The sequence below is a fragment of the Acipenser ruthenus genome, chromosome 20 (assembly GCF_902713425.1).
Source record: "Acipenser ruthenus chromosome 20, fAciRut3.2 maternal haplotype, whole genome shotgun sequence".
NCBI classification, from domain to species: Eukaryota; Metazoa; Chordata; class Actinopteri; order Acipenseriformes; family Acipenseridae; genus Acipenser; species Acipenser ruthenus.
The window spans coordinates 7,895,428-7,914,800 of record NC_081208.1 but is presented as its reverse complement, the minus strand read 5'-3'; the positions used below and the strand labels follow the sequence as shown (position 1 = coordinate 7,914,800).

At 40.3% G+C, this 19,373-nt stretch overlaps 1 protein-coding gene across 9 annotated transcripts in view; it reads left to right on the top strand.

The window, feature by feature from the left end:
- The first annotated feature begins 7,387 nt into the window (after nt 1-7,387).
- Nucleotides 7,388-19,373, top strand: part of LOC117963733 (basement membrane-specific heparan sulfate proteoglycan core protein-like) — a 207,080-nt gene continuing 195,094 nt past the window's right edge. For 5 of the 9 annotated variants that reach the window (XM_058993410.1, XM_058993405.1, XM_058993404.1 and 2 more), the window contains exon 1: nt 7,389-7,794. In XM_058993410.1, coding sequence (XP_058849393.1) covers nt 7,720-7,794 — 75 coding nt within the window. In that variant the 5' untranslated portion in view covers nt 7,389-7,719. Of the gene's footprint in view, nt 7,795-19,373 lie in introns of all 9 variants that reach the window. The other 4 variants (XM_058993409.1, XM_058993408.1, XM_058993406.1 and 1 more) reach the window with 1 other exon arrangement.

The following is a 19,373-nucleotide window of genomic DNA, read 5'->3' as shown; positions in this document are numbered from 1 at the left end:
AACATAAGGACAGCTTTGTCAACTCCAAAGTGCAATTTGTGTGAGTGCTACAGACCCTGTACAGTTATCACTACACTCTTTAGAGGAGTCTGACAGGTTCTTGAAGCGCATACATTAATTCCAAGTCAAGTTCAGGCACAGGTTTATCCAGTATTTTGAATACAGAGCTAAAGATGCTGCTAAACTTTGTAGTACTGTGCCAGGTCTCAGCTCTCTCCCTAAAAAGCAGTGCTGCAGAATACCCTGCAGTGTGCACAAGAAACACATTACTTTACCTGGGCTGTACACCATGGACCATAAGCTGGAGATACTTTTCTCAACTTTTAATCAGGACCGTTCACCTGAAGAATTTCTCTTATGAGCATCATAGTGTATCCAGATCATGCTCCCTCCTGCAACACTGCTTGTTTTCTCTTTCCACAACACTTATTTTAATCAGAGCATCTACATTGTTGCAGGAGGGAACATAATGTGGTTACACTACATTGTATGTTTCTAAGTGCTTGGTTGCTACCTCTGATCAAGTTGAGTGTATTTCTTGCGCACTCTTTGCTGTGTCAGGCAAAAGAAAATACTTGATTAGAGGTAGCCACCAAACACCTATAAACATTATTAGTCATTTAACCATAAAACAGACAATATTAACATATTTAATCTGTTTGTGTCGATTCTGTTGTGGTTTAAACGTTCAGAATTCTTTGTCTTTAACATTCTGAAAGTGACATCTACATTCTTAGCAAAATTTAAAAATTGCAAAAAGTGTAGTTATTGCTAATAGATTCCAATGGGAATGTGACTTAAAATATTTCTGTTTCTCCTGCAAACTCCCCCGAGTTAAAGTTGAGAAAGATATTTCCAGCTTTATGTTTTGACCTAACTAAATTAAAAATCTCATGCCTCAATCTCATGCCCTTTGTTGTATTATTCATGCATTTCCAGTTTAATAACTCCTTTTTGCAACAGACCCAATTTGTTTTGAAGGGTGTGCCAACTTTGAGAACCAAAGCTTTAGCATTTCCAAACACTAGGAAGAAAGAGACTTTAGTCCTATGGCGTGGCGTCCTGGGCAAGGCTGGTCTGCACCCTTGAAATATTAGACCCAGACACGAAAATTGCAGTTTAGCTCTCTCTGCGCACTTTTAATAATAACAAAACAAAACACAGGAACAAAATAAAGGGTTAAACAAAACTCTAAAAACACACAAAACAAAACAAACAAACCAGCACCAAAGCTATGGCTATCCTGATTCTCATTCTCTCTCACTCTCTCTCTTTCTTTACCTACATTCAATATTTCCCTGGTTTTATTGGGATCAGCCTTTGTTTAACCACATCAGCTCATGTTATCAGGTGAAACGCCTGTTTACAAAACTAGAACCAAACAAGTAATATATTTCATGCTCTCTTAAGCATTCTCAAGGTGTTTATCCTCATTTTGTAACTAAAGAATATGAGTTAATAGAAGAATGGAGGAAACCCACCAAGCCCATGTTCTTTTGTAAAATACATGTTGCTTAATGATGTACTGTATAGCAAAACCCCTAGGGGATAAAACATTAGATCCCCTTTTTCATGTGTTAACTTATTTGTTTCGCTTCCTGCAACCAGAGCTTTCACATGGCGCCCATAACCTCCTTCTGCTGCAGGTAGCAGCTCGCTTACTTCATGGTGTGACGGATTGGAAAAAGGTGTAACCTTGTTTGCTTGGATCTGAAATTGGAAATTTAAAGTAGAGAGGACATAAAACCACAGAGGAATCTAGTTACCAGTAACCCAGCTTTAAAGTAGTTCTGTGTAAAGTGGAGTATATTAACACATTGCAGATGTGTGTTGATATTGCACTACTGAATATATAACACGTTACACACATGGTAGTAATAATGTGATGCAGAATACTGCTAATTCTATTCATACACTAAAATGATGCAATATGTGGGTGATGCACATGCTTACTTTTAGTTCTGTGACTGCAGTGGGAAGCTGGTGCTTAATTGCTGCTGACTTAATGAACTCTTATGAATTCTGCTATCTGAGTGAGAAATATAAAGCCGTGTTTGTCTGCTCAGCAAATAGAGCCTGGCTGCTTTGCAACAGGGCTTTGTAAAGGGGTTGTAGGTGGCAAAAATAATTTCATAACTCTTAGATGCCAGTTCATTTCCTACAGGTCTCAAATGTGCAGTTTTGAAAGAATCACATGTAGAGAAAACATGTATGGTAATTTTATTTCAAAACATGACATCTCTGTTAAAGAAAGTTCTCAATGTGCTTGTCTGTTACTGCTTTACTTCCTAGGTGATTTCATCCCAGCAGTGTCTTCAGGGTCAAAGCATCTTACTGGTTGCAAAGCATGACCATCATATCGGGAAGCTGCTGGTTGGTTACTGACAGGAAAGAAAGCACTGAAGGGCGGGGACAGTTTCACCCTCCAGATGACCCAGGAAGTGTAAAACAGTGTGAAAGCATGGCTTGTTAACTGAGATGTTTTTTAACCAAAGGAGGCAGAGGAAAGACACTTCAGGACAGAAAAAAGGAGGGTAGGTCCCAGCTTTGAAACGATTATTGTAAACCAATGAGGGAAGTAGAGGGGTGGTTGTCTCGCCTCTAGGATTGTGGCAAACCTTTAAAACAATACAGGACGATGAAACAAGAGACTTGAAACTGGTACCTCAGAAACTGGCATTTGCATGTCGGGATTGTGAAGCGCATGGTTTCAGATGCACAGAAGTGCAGTGGTGGTTGGAATCCACTAACATTTGAAGGGATTGTGAGTAGTCTTGGACCCAGTTCAGTTACTGTACTTTGTATTGCATGAGTTTATTATTGTATAGAAAATGTCTCCTACCTTCTGTGGCAAGTCTATCAGCACCTGCTGCACTGGAGGTGAATTTACAGTGGTGGAACTTTGTTTCACCTGTGTTGACAAGTCCTTGGGGTCATATTTTTAAAAGTTTACTCCAGTCTTTAGTGAACTCCTATTCTTTTGACAAAAGTAGGACCATTTATCTCAGTAATGTAATCAGAGGTCTCTTACTCTCAGGTTGTTTGTTTCTCACTGTTGTACATTACGGTTGATTAATTGAATTACCGGAGTAAACGCTCTGATGGTATCCCCCCTTTAAGTTCAGTTGTCTGGGCTCTTAGTTAAACAATGGCACATCTGTGCTCCACAGGGATTGAGCACATGTTCCTCTGGCTGCGTTACGTGCAGCAGGGACACATTTTTTTCCCTCTAAGAGATATGAACAACAACTGCAATTCAATTCGAGTAAGCAAATGTAAGTGTAAGTTTAGACTGAAATTGAAAGCACTTTATCAACGGTATAGCTTACTTTATAAAGACATATGTTACCATAACAAAATAGTTTAATTCTGGGTCCCGCAAAACAAAAAGCACATTGTGGCTTTGGAAGGATTCCAGCCAAGAGCAACCAGACAAATCCGAGTAATAGGTTATGATAGATAGTTTAGGAAACTGAATGTATTTAGTTATGAAATGAAAGTGAAGGCAGACTTAGAACAGAGGGTAGTGATGTTGTGTAACGGGATATCAAGCCACGTTGCTGATGCCGATTCAAATCTATATGTTATCAAGGAGTGTTTTTACATACATTATATTAAGAGTTTAATGTTTGTTTGTAAAACACTTTAACAAAGATTTTAACGGAACAGATGGAAAAGTTCAGATTTTACCGTGGCACAGCATACTGTGCACACATTGATATGGCAGTCACAAGATTAAACACTAAAGCAATTGTGCCAAAATCCTTCTGAAACGGTGATCTGATGGAAGTAATTTCCTTCACTTTTCATGCGGCTCTTCCAAGATTGTGTGATATCGCTGGCTACAGTGATACTGCGTTTCTTTGGAGTCTTTTTATCTCACAGAGCCACTGTTTCTCTCCAGCAGTCTGCACAAAGCCTGTGGGCACGGTGTGAAATTCTGCTGGGGTATAACAAAACAAATCTTCAAAGTGCTCTTCCTGCAATGTTTGCCATCCTTCTGCCTTTGCGCACTGAGTAAGAGGCGGCAGCCCAGTAAACACACACAAATCCCTTCACTGTAGCCTTACAGGGAGGTACTGCAGGGGTCCATGAGTTGGGTTACAAATTATAAATGTACAAACTATCATTTAGGAACATAATTCAAGAACGAGGGGAGGCACCCACCAATGCTGGTCCAGTTCCTAGTAGCTGATTGATCCCAACACTTTGTCAAGTTGGTTTAGCATCCTGATTGATCAGCAGAGAGTAAAAAAATACATTAACTTTGATTCATGTACTAAGGGTTACTCTTAAATGTATTCATGATCCAGTTCTGGTGTACATTTTTATGGTAAACTGAGCATGACCTAGAAACCCGACTGTCACTTGCAACAGCAGAGCATCCCAAAAGCTGGGCTGAATTTGGGACGTCATCTGAAAAGTACAGCGGCAAAGAATTTGGGACGTAGGCTGAGAACAGGGCAGCCTATATGTAAAACTGTGATTACATTACATTAGAGATAAACTAAAGTATCCTGTAACAAAACTGTAATAGTGGGCATGATATACAGCTGCAATTAAAATAAATCACGTGAACGATTATAGATATATGCTATTTGAAAGATAAAAGTACATCACCACAGAAAGCCAATTCTTACAGTCGTGCATAACATGATCATTTCTATCAAGTAATAGTCACCCATAGTTTGTTATAGTAGTACAGAAAAATATTATATTTTAACTGAAAGGTTCTGGAAAGCAGGTATATCTCTCTCTCCGATCACAATGTTAAAATGCCTCTAAACATTCCCAATCGTTTTGACATCCTATTCCTCCGACAGACAAGGACCAATCAAAGCGTGAGACTGTTGTGCAGTTCCATCCCAAAAACCGGGCCTGTGTCATACCTCCACTAGCTAACTGAAAGCGCCGAGTATAACCACAGCTGAAGCTCTACTTCTTACACCCTCTTATGGCAGAATATTGCAGGGGGCCAGGTTCAATTTAAATTGAAATACTCTACCCCCAGTGGATGTAAGTAATACAACCACTGGAACCGAAAATCTTGGAAAATGGTCAAAATAGGCAAATTAGTGATTGTCTAATTTAATCCTGACAACTTTTTACATTTATAACTTTAAAGTCTGTTTTAAAGCACTTTTCAAAATGTCAGCAATAGTGCACATTGTCAAACAGGTAACACAGCAATAATGATCCATGATGTGGTACGGAACAGAAAAGCCAGAGCACTTGTTAATCACTCTTCCTGCAGTGATTTAGAGGACAGATCTCACTAGAGTGCACTAGAGCAGACATTTTGAAAGAAGCTTTAAAGTTATAGGTATAAAAAGTTATCAGGATGTTAACAATGAAAAGAAAAATGACAGTCACGTTATTTAAACAGTTGTAGCAACACGTGAGGACGTGTAATGCTATATTTTTCAGAACCCCGCTACTTACTCTTTCAGATGCCTAATTAAAACACAGAGTGGGCTCACATTTTCACATATGAGTACCTGCCTATTGTTTGCATATCACCGATTACTGACCGGAAATTGAAATTCTCACACCCAGAGGTTTTCATGCAGGTATGTTATAAAGGAAATGACAAATCTTGAGGTGTTCTAATAAATGTAATATAAACATATTTTTATTTAAAGGTCTACCCCTTTAAAAAGTAAGTAGCTTCAAATGACAGGTTCTTATTTTCGATGTTTGCAGTCATTCTGAGTGTTCATTCTGCAGTCATATTGTGTGTGTGTGTTTTTTTATTTTGTGTCTGTTATTTTGTGACTATCGGCTGATTTCACCTCCCCTGATCAGCACATTTCTGGACCACTTTACTAAAGGTAACATTAGGAAGTCCAAGACTAGTGCTAATCTGGGTCTGTGAAACCAGCCTTCCGAGTTCAGCACTGTGCTTCAGTTCTAGTCTGCCAAAGACATATGTGATGTAGGTTTCATCAGCCACAGTGTATTATTTACTATTATTATTTGTTTATCCAAGGCAACTTACAAAGACTAGGGTGTGTGGACAATGCATCAGCTGCAGAGTCACTTATAACTACGTCTCATCAGAAAGACGGATCACAAGGAGGTTAAGTGATTTGCTCAGGGTCACACAGTGCGTCAGTGATTGAGCCGGGATTTGAACCGGGGACCGGGCAGTGTATTTATATTAGTAAGGGTCAGCAGCACCCTCTAGTGCACAGCAGGGTATTTATATTAGTAAGTGCCAGTGCCATCTAGTGCACAGCAGGGTATTTTCTTAAGTTAAAACAAAAGGAAATTTGATCCAGTGTCAGATCACTAGATGGCGCTGGTGGCACTTCTAACAAAAGAAACACTTTGGCTCATCTAGCCTGTGTTACACATGTCCATGGTAGGTAACTCGAATTGAAGAGCAGCTCCTGCACTCAGGTGGAAGCCCTTTAACACAGACTCTGAGTAACTGCAATAAGAGCCACGCAGAATGAAAAGGTAAGGGGACAGTAACACAAAACTAAACAAATAATCATCATTTGACAAACGAGTTAACTATGATGCAGGGAAAACGTCATGAACATCAAGTACAATTTCCAGATATAAACCCTTCTTCTAAAATAAGCAAACTGGAGATGGGGCAATACGTCATTAAGAATAATGAATAACAGCAGTGTGGAGTAGTGGTTAGGGCTCTGGACTCTTGACCGGAGGGTTGTGGGTTCAGTCCTCAGTTGGGGGACATTGCTGTTGTACCCTTGAGCAAGGTACTTTACCTAGATTGCTCCAGTAAAAACCCAGCTGTATAAATGAGTAATTGTATGTAAAAATAATGTGATATTTGTATAATGTGATATCTTGTAACAATTGTAAGTCGCCCTGGATAAGGGCGTCTGCTAAGAAATAAATAATAATAACAAATATATTAAACTTATGAATTACATATCATTTATAAAATATCCTTGTAACTGATATTGCCACTACAGTATTGCCTGTTATTTTGCATAAGTAGTCGAGTAATAAATTCATAAAAATAAAGAAAAGAGCACTAAAAATGAATACGTTTCCAATGACTATATATAAGGGATTATATTCCTGGACACGGAAGCACTGAATATATTAAAAGTAGTAATTAAAGCGTATTATGTGGCTGGCGAGGGTAAACTAGTACTCTATATTAACATACATTGGCGTTATCGTTACGCATTTTAAACATAGGAGCCAATGACGTCACTTTGTATTTTAATAGAATTATACGTGGCAGTTCACTTACACATCAGTGTTGCATTATTCTAAACAGCACTATATATTAAAATGTTAATAATCCAATAGTACTAGCCATGACCACATCAGGCAACATTGCACCCACAGGACAGTTGCCCCAATCCGTTCCTGGAAGTAATCCACTCCTCCTTTTACCATAGACCAGCATGCTCCGGCTGGCATCAGAACCTGGATTTAGACTCTCAGCTCGTGCTGTTGCGGTGCAGGAGAGAGAGAGTTGGGTAGAAAAAGAAAGGAGTTTGAAAGAGAGAAAAAAGTTTTTTTCAAAACTTCTTTTTTTTTTTTTGGCAAGGTTGCAAGATTGTGTCCGTTTGGTGCGGTCACCATCGCGTCTGGATGAGGGAGAAGTGAAAACAGCACTGGAGACAAATCAATAAATATTAAAAAAAAAAAAAAAAAGAAAGAAAGTTTGCCGAAAACCACAGAAGCGAAGGACTGATTTTTTTCCAGCGTGTGTGAAGGCTGGTCAAAATGGGGACGAGGAGCGTTTTAGAGAGTCTTTCTGGACTTCTTATCTCCCTAATATTAATATCGCAACTTATATACGTAAGTAAACATTATTTATTGTCTTTATTTAAAGGTCTACGGTGCATACACAAATACATTGTTTTCCGCTGCTAACAGACAGTTGAAATACAGTTGTGTATCTTTCATGATAAAAATGCATCTAAATGGAGGTATTGCTGAAAGTACAGTTTGAGTGGTTTTAATAAACACACTTTATGAAATTTAACCAGCGTTTGGAGGTAGAAGCTGACAACCCATGCGGTATTTACTTTGAAATGTTCTGTGTGCATTCATTCAATGCTGAATGGAAAGCGTAATTAGAGTTAACCGGGGAGGTTACCTGGAAAACTCCCAAACCTCAGGAACTCGGTCCGTGTGTCGTCGCTACCGTTAAGAAGTGTGCTTCGGGAGGATTCGTGCGCGTTTCATCGCTTTTTCACTTTTGTTGCTTTAAAAGTTGGAGGTATTTCAGTGCGATGTGTCTTCTGCATTTGAGTCTCGACCGGGCTAATTTTACCCCCAGAAACTGCAGCTATTCATAGTCGGTCCCACTTGCGCCTGCCTGCCTGCCTGCTACAGTACAGTAGATTTGCTTGATTTCACTCCGAGGCAACATTTTTAGAAATACAGTTGTACTGTGTGATAAACACAGATTACAAATTAACTTCAAAACAGCGATTTAAAAGATAGAATCTTTGCATCCAATTATAGGAAATTCCACAGGGCAATAATGTGCCTGATGATCGTAATCATGCTAGAAGTTTGATCTTTTACAGATTTTACTCTTATGCACATCTGCTAGCCCTACGGGATCATATGGCACTTGTTGTTGTTATTATTATTATTATTATTATTATTATTATTAGTTTATTATTTGTTTATTTAGCAGACGCCTTTATCCAAGGCGACTTACAGAGACTAGGGTGTCTGAACTATGCATCAGCTGCAGAGTCACTTACAATCACAATGCATCTCACCCGAAAGATGGAGAACAAAGAGGTTAAGTGACTTGCTCAGGATCACACAATGAGTCAGTGGCTGAGGTGGGATTTGAACCGGGGACCTCCTGGTTACAAGCCCTTTTCTTTAACCACGGGACCACACAGTTGTCCGCAGTCTGTACTTACGGGCTTTGGAATGCCTGTCGCTTGCGTGGGCAGAGTTCAAATGAACTTTGAAGAAAGTGATTTGTTTGTAAACGCGTCATTCAGACTTGGGTTATAATATATACAGTCAGCACACAGCAGCAATGTATTAAATACTGTAGTTTTTTCTGCACATTATTTGTATCATGACCGGTTACATTTCACTGTTGTCAAATACGTCGTTTTAAAAAGTGGTCAATCCTCCTACATTGCATGAAGTTATTAGTTATACATTTATATTTGTAATACGTTCCCAAAGGCTCAACAGTGTACTGCATGAAGAGGTATGTGGAGGTATTTGCCTAAACACACATCAATTATTAAAACCAAGTAATTCTGAAAAAAAATGCATGTTCCTATCAGGAGTTAAGTGGAATGATATTCTTCAACGTTATTTATATACCTTAAACAATATACAGTAAAAATAGCATTAACCGGCACTTCAAACACAAAACCCTCGCCAGTAAGACGCGCTCTCCTGGCAGGCTCTAGGAAAGCAAAACACTCCAACGCGTTTAACTCAGGAAGCGCTTTGGCACGAACGGCTATCTTGCAAGTGCAGGCAACAGCAAGACACCAAATACAAGTATCTGTGTGTCCCCTTTTCCTAGTGTTATTATAATCCATTCTATATGTTTGAATTGAGCTTGTATAACACTAAATGGCTTGTTTTATTGCACCGATTTAAGTACATGTTTGCGGGAGTCTATCAATATTTAAGTACAGTGGGAGTCTATCGATGTTTATTAGGAACAAACGGCTTTTTACGTGTTAGAAATGTTGCTGTACGTTATTTCAGCTGCTTGGGATAGTTTTCAGAACCGATTTCAGTAGTAAAAGGTTCTTCCTTGGTGTTAATCCATTTCGTTTAACTTTCTGTGCACTATGTAATCAGAAACCAGACCTCGTTGTGTGTCTTCAGTTTGTTTACATGACCTCAGACTGCTTTGGCTCAAGCCTTCTTTGTCCCTCTGAACTAAACAGACGTGTTTTCTGCTGGACATGCAGCAGTAGGAGGTCACGCCCTGTTAACATCTCCAAGTGATACAATGCTGAGTGAATGGGCTAATGCACACAACACCCCCTCCCTTATATATATATATATATATATATATATATATAAAATATATATATATATATATATATATATATATATATATATATATATATATATATATATATATATACACAGTTAGTACTTCAGTTACATTCATCCTCTGTATATTTAGAATTCGAGCCATCAGTAACATGAAACAGCAGATCTCCACGACCTATATGCACTGTACCTGTGAATTACATTTTTACATCCTGACACAGTCAGATGCCCTAATTTATTGATTCTGATATATTCAGTAGCTAATTATATCCAGTCTACATATATACACTACCAGTCAAAAGTTTTAGAACACCCCCATTTTTCCAGTTTTTATTGAAATTTAAGCAGTTCAAGTCCAGTGAATAACCTGAAATGGTACAAAGGTAAGCGGTTAAATAAAAAAGTTTAGGTTACCAAAAACTGAAAAATAATGTACATTTCAGAGTTATACAAAAAGGCCTTTTTCAGGGAACAGGTAATGGGTTAACAACTTACAGCTGTTCTGCAGCAATGGAAGTAAATTAAGCCTTGAAAGTTGATGCTAACAATTCCTACATGTGTTCCAACTTTTGTTGATTACTTACAAACCCTCTGTCTGTATAAAAGCAGTGTTGGAACAGACTGTGTTACTACACCCTCTTAAGCATTATTTGGACAGTATTGTACTGCAGGAAGTAGTATATTTCTCTGATAATGGCGAGAAAAAGGCAATTAACAAAGGGAGACAGACCGACCATTATAACCCTTAAAAGTGTAGGTCATTCCTTTAGAGAAATTGCAAAGAAAGTCAAGGTGTCAGTGAGTACAGTTTCCTACACCATCAAAAGGCACTTGGAAACTGGAGGAAACTCTGACAGGAAGAGGTCTGGCAGACCCAAAGCCACAACAGAATCAGAAGACAAGTTTCTGAGAGTCAACAGCTTGCGTGATAGGCGGCTCACAGGACAACAGCTTCAAGCACAGCTTAACACTGGTCTCAGTTTCAACTGTGAAGAGAAGACTTCGAGCTGCAGGTTTGACAGGTCGAGTGGCAGTAAGAAAATCATTGCTAAGATGGCAAAATAAGAAAGAGGCTTGCCTGGGCCATGAAGCACCGCCAGTGGACTACTGAAGACTGGAAGAAGGTCTTATGGACTGATGAATCAAAATTTGAAATCTTCGGTTCATCACGCAGGGTTTTTGTATGCCGTCAAGTAGGCGAAAGGATGGTTCCTCAGTGTGTGACAACAACTGTCAAACATGGAGGAGGAAGCGTGATGGTCTGGGGCACTTTTGCTGGATCCAGAGTCGGCGACTTGCACAGAGTGAGTGGCACCCTGAACCAAAACTGCTACCGCAGCATTTTGCAGCGCCATGCAATACCCTCTGGTATACGCCTAGTTGGTCAGGGGTTCATTCTACAGCAAGATAATGACCCAAAACACCAGGGTCCCACTGTTTTCTGCCAATTCTGAGCTGATGGCACTGCTGGACATCTTCTGATTGCAAAGGGAAGTAAGCATGATGTGTCTTTCATCTGCTGCAGTAAGTTTCCTTGGCCGACCACTGCGTCTACGGTCCTCAACGTTGCCCGTTTCTTTGTGCTACTTCAAAAGAGCTTGGACAGCACATCTGGAAACCCCTGTCTGCCTTGAAATTTCTGCCTGGGAGAGACCTTGCTGATGCAGTATAACTACCTTGTGTCTTGTTGCTGTGCTCAGTCTTGCCATGGTGTATGACTTTTGACAGTAAACTGTCTTCAGCAACCTCACATTGTTAGCTGAGTTTGGCTGTTCCTCACCCAGTTTTATTCCTCCTACACAGCTGTTTCTGTTTCAGTTAATGATTGTGTTTCAACCTACATATTGAATTGATGATCATTAGCACCTGTTTGGTATAATTGTTTAATCATACACCTGACTATATGCCTACAAAATCCCTGACTTTGTGCAAGTGTACCTAGAAGAATTGATGCTGTTTTGAAGGCAAAGGGTGGTCACACCAAATATGGATTTGATTTAGATTTTTCTTCTGTTCACTCACTTTGCATTTAGTTAATTGATAAATATAATCTGTTAACATGTCTATTTTTGAAAGCATTCTTACTTTACAGCATTTTTTCACACCTGCCTAAAACTTTTGCACAGTACTGTATATGTGTATATATAAAATATATATATATATATATATATATATATATATATATATATATATATATATATATATATATACAGTGCCTTGCGAAAGTATTCGGCCCCCTTGAACTTTGCGACCTTTTGCCACATTTCAGGCTTCAAACATAAAGATATGAAACTGTAATTTTTTGTGAAGAATCAACAACAAGTGGGACACAATCATGAAGTGGAACGAAATTTATTGGATATTTCAAACTTTTTTAACAAATAAAAAACTGAAAAATTGGGCGTGCAAAATTATTCAGCCCCTTTACTTTCAGTGCAGCAAACTCTCTCTAGAAGTTCAGTGAGGATCTTTGAATGATCCAATGTTGACCTAAATGACTAATGATGATAAATAGAATCCACCTGTGTGTAATCAAGTCTCCGTATAAATGCACCTGCACTGTGATAGTCTCAGAGGTCCGTTTAAAGCGCAGAGAGCATCATGAAGAACAAGGAACACACCAGGCAGGTCCGAGATACTGTTGTGGAGAAGTTTAAAGCCGGATTTGGATACAAAAAGATTTCCCAAGCTTTAAACATCCCAAGGAGCACTGTGCAGGCGATAATATTGAAATGGAAGGAGTATCAGACCACTGCAAATCTACCAAGACCTGGCCGTCCCTCTAAACTTTCAGCTCATACAAGGAGAAGACTGATCAGAGATGCAGCCAAGAGGCCCATGATCATTCTGGATGAACTGCAGAGATCTACAGCTGAGGTGGGAGACTCTGTCCATAGGACAACAATCAGTCGTATACTGCACAAATCTGGCCTTTATGGAAGAGTGGCAAGAAGAAAGCCATTTCTTAAAGATATCCATAAAAAGTGTCGTTTACAGTTTGCCACAAGCCACCTGGGAGACACACCAAACATGTGGAAGAAGGTGCTCTGGTCAGATGAAACCAAAATCGAACTTTTTGGCAACAATGCAAAACGTTATGTTTGGCGTAAAAGCAACACAGCTCATCACCCTGAACACACCATCCCCACTGTCAAACATGGTGGTGGCAGCATCATGGTTTGGGACTGCTTTTCTTCAGCAGGGACAGGGAAGATGGTTAAAATTGATGGGAAGATGGATGGAGCCAAATACAGGACCATTCTGGAAGAAAACCTGATGGAGTCTGCAAAAGACCTGAGACTGGGACGGAGATTTGTCTTCCAACAAGACAATGATCCAAAACATAAAGCAAAATCTACAATGGAATGGTTCACAAATAAACATATCCAGGTGTTAGAATGGCCAAGTCAAAGTCCAGACCTGAATCCAATCGAGAATCTGTGGAAAGAACTGAAAACTGCTGTTCACAAATGCTCTCCATCCAACCTCACTGAGCTCGAGCTGTTTTGCAAGGAGGAATGGGCAAAAATTTCAGTCTCTCGATGTGCAAAACTGATAGAGACATACCCCAAGCGACTTACAGCTGTAATCGCAGCAAAAGGTGGCGCTACAAAGTATTAACTTAAGGGGGCTGAATAATTTTGCACGCCCAATTTTTCAGTTTTTTATTTGTTAAAAAAGTTTGAAATATCCAATAAATTTCGTTCCACTTCATGATTGTGTCCCACTTGTTGTTGATTCTTCACAAAAAATTACAGTTTCATATCTTTATGTTTGAAGCCTGAAATGTGGCAAAAGGTCGCAAAGTTCAAGGGGGCCGAATACTTTCGCAAGGCACTGTATACATATATAATTATAAACTTAGTGTGACATACAGACTGAGCAGCAGACAGAGTTCATCCTTGTCACACTACTGGTGAATGTACAGCGGCGGAGGTGAGGTGGGTCTATGTTGGTAATTATCCATATTTGGGTTTACTGAAAACATCCTTTTAGTGTAGGACTTTTTATTCAAGGATGTCTGTCAGTCCTTGATACATCTGATTTTGTAGATTTCTGAGCAGTGGGTTATTTTTGTTTTTTACAGCAATCCCGTTGTCTTACATTTTTTAAATTGTGAATATTAGCAAAGAAATGTTGTATAGTATTTTATGTTTTTTTTTCTTTTGTGAAACCATACCCTTTTATTGAGGAACCTGAAAACTCTGGAGAAGCTTTTCAACACAATTCAGAAAACTCAAATATAATTAATTGAAGTTATTGGGGATAGAATTTAAAGAGTGCGTATCTTCAAATGTCAAGGTTTATCTTTGGCTGATCTAGCCTATTACATTTATATCCATGGCAGGCAATAGAACTGAAGAAGGGCTCCTGAACTCAGGCACCTAACACAGAAAATACGAAGTTGATTGCAAACATGGAAAAATGGCGAGGGCCTGTGCCATAAAAAGAAAGAAATACACTCTAAAATAATAATTCTATTTTTTATACTGGTCACATTACAGAAATGTGTTGAGTGTTATTTAATAGACTGTCCTGGAAGTTAAAATATGAAGATGACTAATGAACCTGCCAAATATCCATTAGTTCAGTAATCAGAATCCTCTCCCCAGTAACACAAGAAGTAAATTCAATGAGAAAAATACATTAATTGGTTTGTGTCTTGAGAGATTGTTTGCTTTGGTGACAGAGATACAGAACATTGTTTAAACTGACATGCCACTCTGTTCCTGGGGGTGTGAGGATAGGATACACCCCGCTTTCTTCATACCCCAGTCAGGGACATACCGCACTGCTGAGCTCATAACACAGGTATGCTACTGCTGCACCGTTGCCTTTTCCATAAATACCTGTCACTTTAGCTTACACAGTTTAAGACCAATTGATGCACGATGCAGGCTTTGGACACGTGGAAATTCCTGAAGTGGTATCTGTATTTGAGTAAAAAAAAAAAAAAGTTTTATAGCCGTTGTCAACTTCCAGGTTAGCTGTCGCTGTAGGGTGATATTGATGAAGCTTAAACTCCTATGTAATTTCAAACCCAAATTCTGAAGCTTTAAGTGATGCAGAACACGGATGGTGTCGCAGAATTCAAAGAAAAAAAACAGAATTAGGCACCCGAGGACATTCCCACAAAATCAGTTTAAACAAACAAAATGTATATATTTAAAAAAATGACATTGAAATAGCACAGTGTTTGTATGACAAGAGGCTTCAAGAAACACACGTCATGGTACATGACCGTGATTTTAACTGTAAAAAAGTTCTGCCTCTCGTGACACTTCACTTGATAGCTACCGTTATCACTTGGGGGGGAAAACGACTACCTATATTCTGAGCAGATAGTACTGTAATGACTACTGCAGAATGCAGGGTCTAGTTGCTGCATTTTTTCTCCAAAGTTCTCTGGGAGATATTACGAAGTGCCTTTTTATTAAATTAGAATAAATCAAAATATTTAGGCTTTTATTTACATTATTTGTCATTAATTATTAATGAAAACATTAAATCTATTTTAATTTACAATGTCCCTAGTTTGTTTCTATTACATTGTTCCAATTTGTTACCTTTTTTTCTGAACGCACTTTGATTAAAACCGTTTAGAAAGATTTTTTTTTTGTCATATTTTTTCATGCATTTCTAGCTTCATCATTGCTGTCAGTGTATCAAACACTGTTATAAAAAAAACAAACTAACAAATTACAGATTTTTAAAACCGAAAAAATCAAAAATCAGGAAAAAATAAATCTGAAAATTCAAAATAATAAAACTGATTTCATAGGGCCGTACCGATGAAGGCATGAAGACTCGGGTGTCAGTTTTGTAAAGATTGTAACAGCAGGCCTTCCTTGAATCTGTATTCCAGGTTTTATTCAACCTGATACAAGTAGTCCTTCTGTAGATTCACATGCTCCTGCTAAAGGCATTACACTTGCCTGTCAAGGAAGAATTTTGGTTAAAGCCCTGTTCACACTTGCATTTTTATACCGGTATTGTTGCGGAACAGTATTGCAGCGTCTGTTCACCCTGGAGTTGTTACCGGTGTTGTACCGGTATAACTGGATCGATACGAAACCCAGACAAGAGCAAGTTTCACACCGGTACAGTTGTGATAGGACTCAGAACGGTGAAGTGTGGAAGGGTGGATCGCTATGACAACGGAGGCATGCGCTCACTTACACCTAGGATATTCTGTTACCAAGATTCTTAACTCCGCCTTTAGTTTTCTGTCATGCTTGTTTAATTGATTGTCAATACCAATAAATTCAAGTTTTATAATTGCACCTGCCTGTACTGTGTGACACACTCATCTCTGTTTTTTGTCAAGACACCCTGGACAAGAGTAAAATAGACTTTTTGCAAGTTTTTTATTGATAAACTTCGATAAAATCGGTTCAAAGCAGTTGAATCCGACACAGCTCGCAACAGAAAGTCTTCTCTCGAACTCTATCCCACAACCCTTTGCGCACAGCGTGACAGAGGTCCCCATAGTGAATCAGGTGTCATACAGTACAGAATATCTTTGATGTAATTGTCTGGGTATTAACCAGTTTAAATGTGTACAGGTATATTGCAACTTGTACTGGTGTTGAAAAGTGAGTTAGAGTGTTGTCTTATTGGTTCTAAACTTAAACTAATTTTACCAGTGTGAACAGGGTATAAGATTTTGCTCCTTGGCCTTGCATGGGCTTGGTCCCTATAGTTAGGTGTTATAAACTCAAAATGTGGCCTTGCTACCTTTGATCAGCTCACCTGATGACACGCCGGGATTGAATGGGGCGGAAATACTGATATCCAAAGTTAATGGGAAAGCGTCGGGTGTTATTGACGCCCATTTCATTTGCTGTGATTTTCCTTCGATGTCTCCGCCTGGCCGTATTTGGACAGAAGCAAAGAATACATGGAAGAATACATTAAGTAGCACAATCCCTGCAACCCGCTATTCAATTAACAGATTGGGTTTTTAACAGTGTTTTGTGAGACTCTGAAAGGAGCAGGGCTACCAACCTGACAAGCCATGACTTGTTTTCGGTTCTGCCCCACACATTGCAGTCTGTCGGTGTACCAGGCAGCGTTCTGTTCTTTTATAACCCCAGGGGGACTGGTTCTTCTGTGAGGATGCTTCAACGTACCTGAAAGGTGTTCTATAAATGCATTGTAGGCTAGATTTTCATCTTTACCTTATGCCGTATTGAAAATGCTTCTTCATATAAGTTCAGTAATTTAAAGAAATTAATTTAGTGGCACAGGGGAAATATGAAACCAAATTCCAGAAAGTGATTATAGCTTTCGTTATGCCATGTCTTTTTATAGCACAGTGGGAATAGAACATTGTTCCTTGTTTAAGGCTTGTCTCTGGTGCCTGAACTTGTAAGTTAAGCTTTAAATATTGTACAGTAGAAGCCAAATATGAAGTTGGCGTCAGGTCCCAGGTCGGTGACGTCATCTGCTTGCGCCACTAACAAAGCCTCCTGCTGTAACCAAGGCTTCAGCAGGTTTACATGGTAAATGTGCTTTTCTCTCCGTCGCTCCGGCTGGCAGATCTCATAATCCACCGTCCCAACCCGGCGTATAACCTCAAACGGTCCTTGCCACTTCGCCAGAAGTTTGGACTCAGAGCTGGGTAACAACAGAAGCACCTTATCCCCCGGCTGAAACGTGTGCAACCAGGCCCCCCTGTTATATTGGGTCTCCTGTCTGTGCTGAGCTTGCTGCAAATTGTCATGTGCTCATTTTCCCACAGACTCGAGACGTTTGCGCAGGTCCAACACATACCGGACAGTATTGTCGGATTGTCCTGCTGCTCCTCCCACATCTCTCTGACCAGATCGAGCACACCCCGGGGTCTCCGACCATACAACAACTCGAATGGCGAAAAACCTATGGAAGCCTGATAGAAAAGAGAAGGGGAGAAATCAGCTGGTCCCAGTAGCGCACGTCACTGTTTACAAATCTGCGCAACATGTTTTTGAGGGTCTTATTAAAATGCTCCACAAGACCATCGGTCTGAGGGTGAAAAACCGAGGTCCTAATGGTCTTAATGCCCAAAAGCTTACATGTTCCGCGGACTAGCCGGGACACAAAGTTGGTGCCTTGGTCGGTTAGTATTTCCTTGGGGATCCTCACCCGGGAGAAAACCTTCACGAGCTCGTTGGCAACAGATTTAGCAGATGCAGATCGGAGGGAATGGCGTAGCATAATCCAAAATGACCAATAGGTGTGTGTATCCTGCCGCACTCCTTTCTAACGGTCCCACTATATCTACTCCAATACGCTCAAACGGAGCTTCCACTAAGGGCAATGGCACCAGTGGTGCTCGTAGGATGGCTCTAGGGCTAGCTTTCTGACACTCCCCACAACGTTCGCAAAAACGTCTGACGTCACCATCCAGCCCCAGCCAATAGAACCGTGTCACGAGCCTCGCTTTAGTCTTGTCCCTTCCCAAATGACCAGATAGAGGAATAGCGTGAGCAAGCTGCAATAAATCCTCCTTAAGGGCTGAGGAATGAGCAACTGGTGAAGCACTTCTCCTGTCTGGTGTAATTTTTCAACACGGTACAAAAGGTCTCGATCAATTTCAAAGTGAGGGTACGTGGCGGCGCGTCTGGGCTCGACCACACGACCATTAACCACCGCTGCTTGGTCAAAGAGCCTGCGCAGCACGTCGTCACGCCCTTGCTCGAGTCGGAAGTCACGGGAACGAGCTAAAAAATCAGCTGCCATGGCTTCCAACTCGGGATCAGGTCGGTCCTGAGCGGAGGCAGCAGAGCCAGACCCCTGCGCTGACTCCGCGGCCTCCCCCCCAGTCTCTTCACCAATCGCCCCCACCTGAAACTTCTCGGACTCCCTCCATTGCCAGCCCTCATTCTTAGCGGCCCGGCGTTCCCATTTAGTTTTGCGGGGTCTAAATCTGTGGCAATAGCAATCCGGGTCCCGAAAGGGAAAGATTTTGCCAATTACTTCCTCTTTCTTCGCCAATAAGGAGGACAGAACTACCGGTACCGGCAATCGAGGACACAAACCCAATTGCACTCCCGTCACCTGCTGGCCAATTTTCAGATTGACATACATTTTGGGATAAGTGCACACATCCCCATGAATACATTTTATATGCACCTGTCCCGTTATTTGCTTATGCCCCGGTAAGATTAAGCTCTCTTGTATCGGGGACTGACTACACCCTGAATCTAAGAGAGCCTGGGTTTGTGTATCATCCACTGACACAGGAATCACAAAACCCGTCTGCTGGAGTGACTGATGGAATGGAACAGTCTCACCTGGTCGAATGACGTCACATCCCATAGCGGGGCAATCCCGGTCGATGTGGCTCACCTCCCAGCTTGTTCCACACATCAGTGAACTGGTTTCTCGCCAGG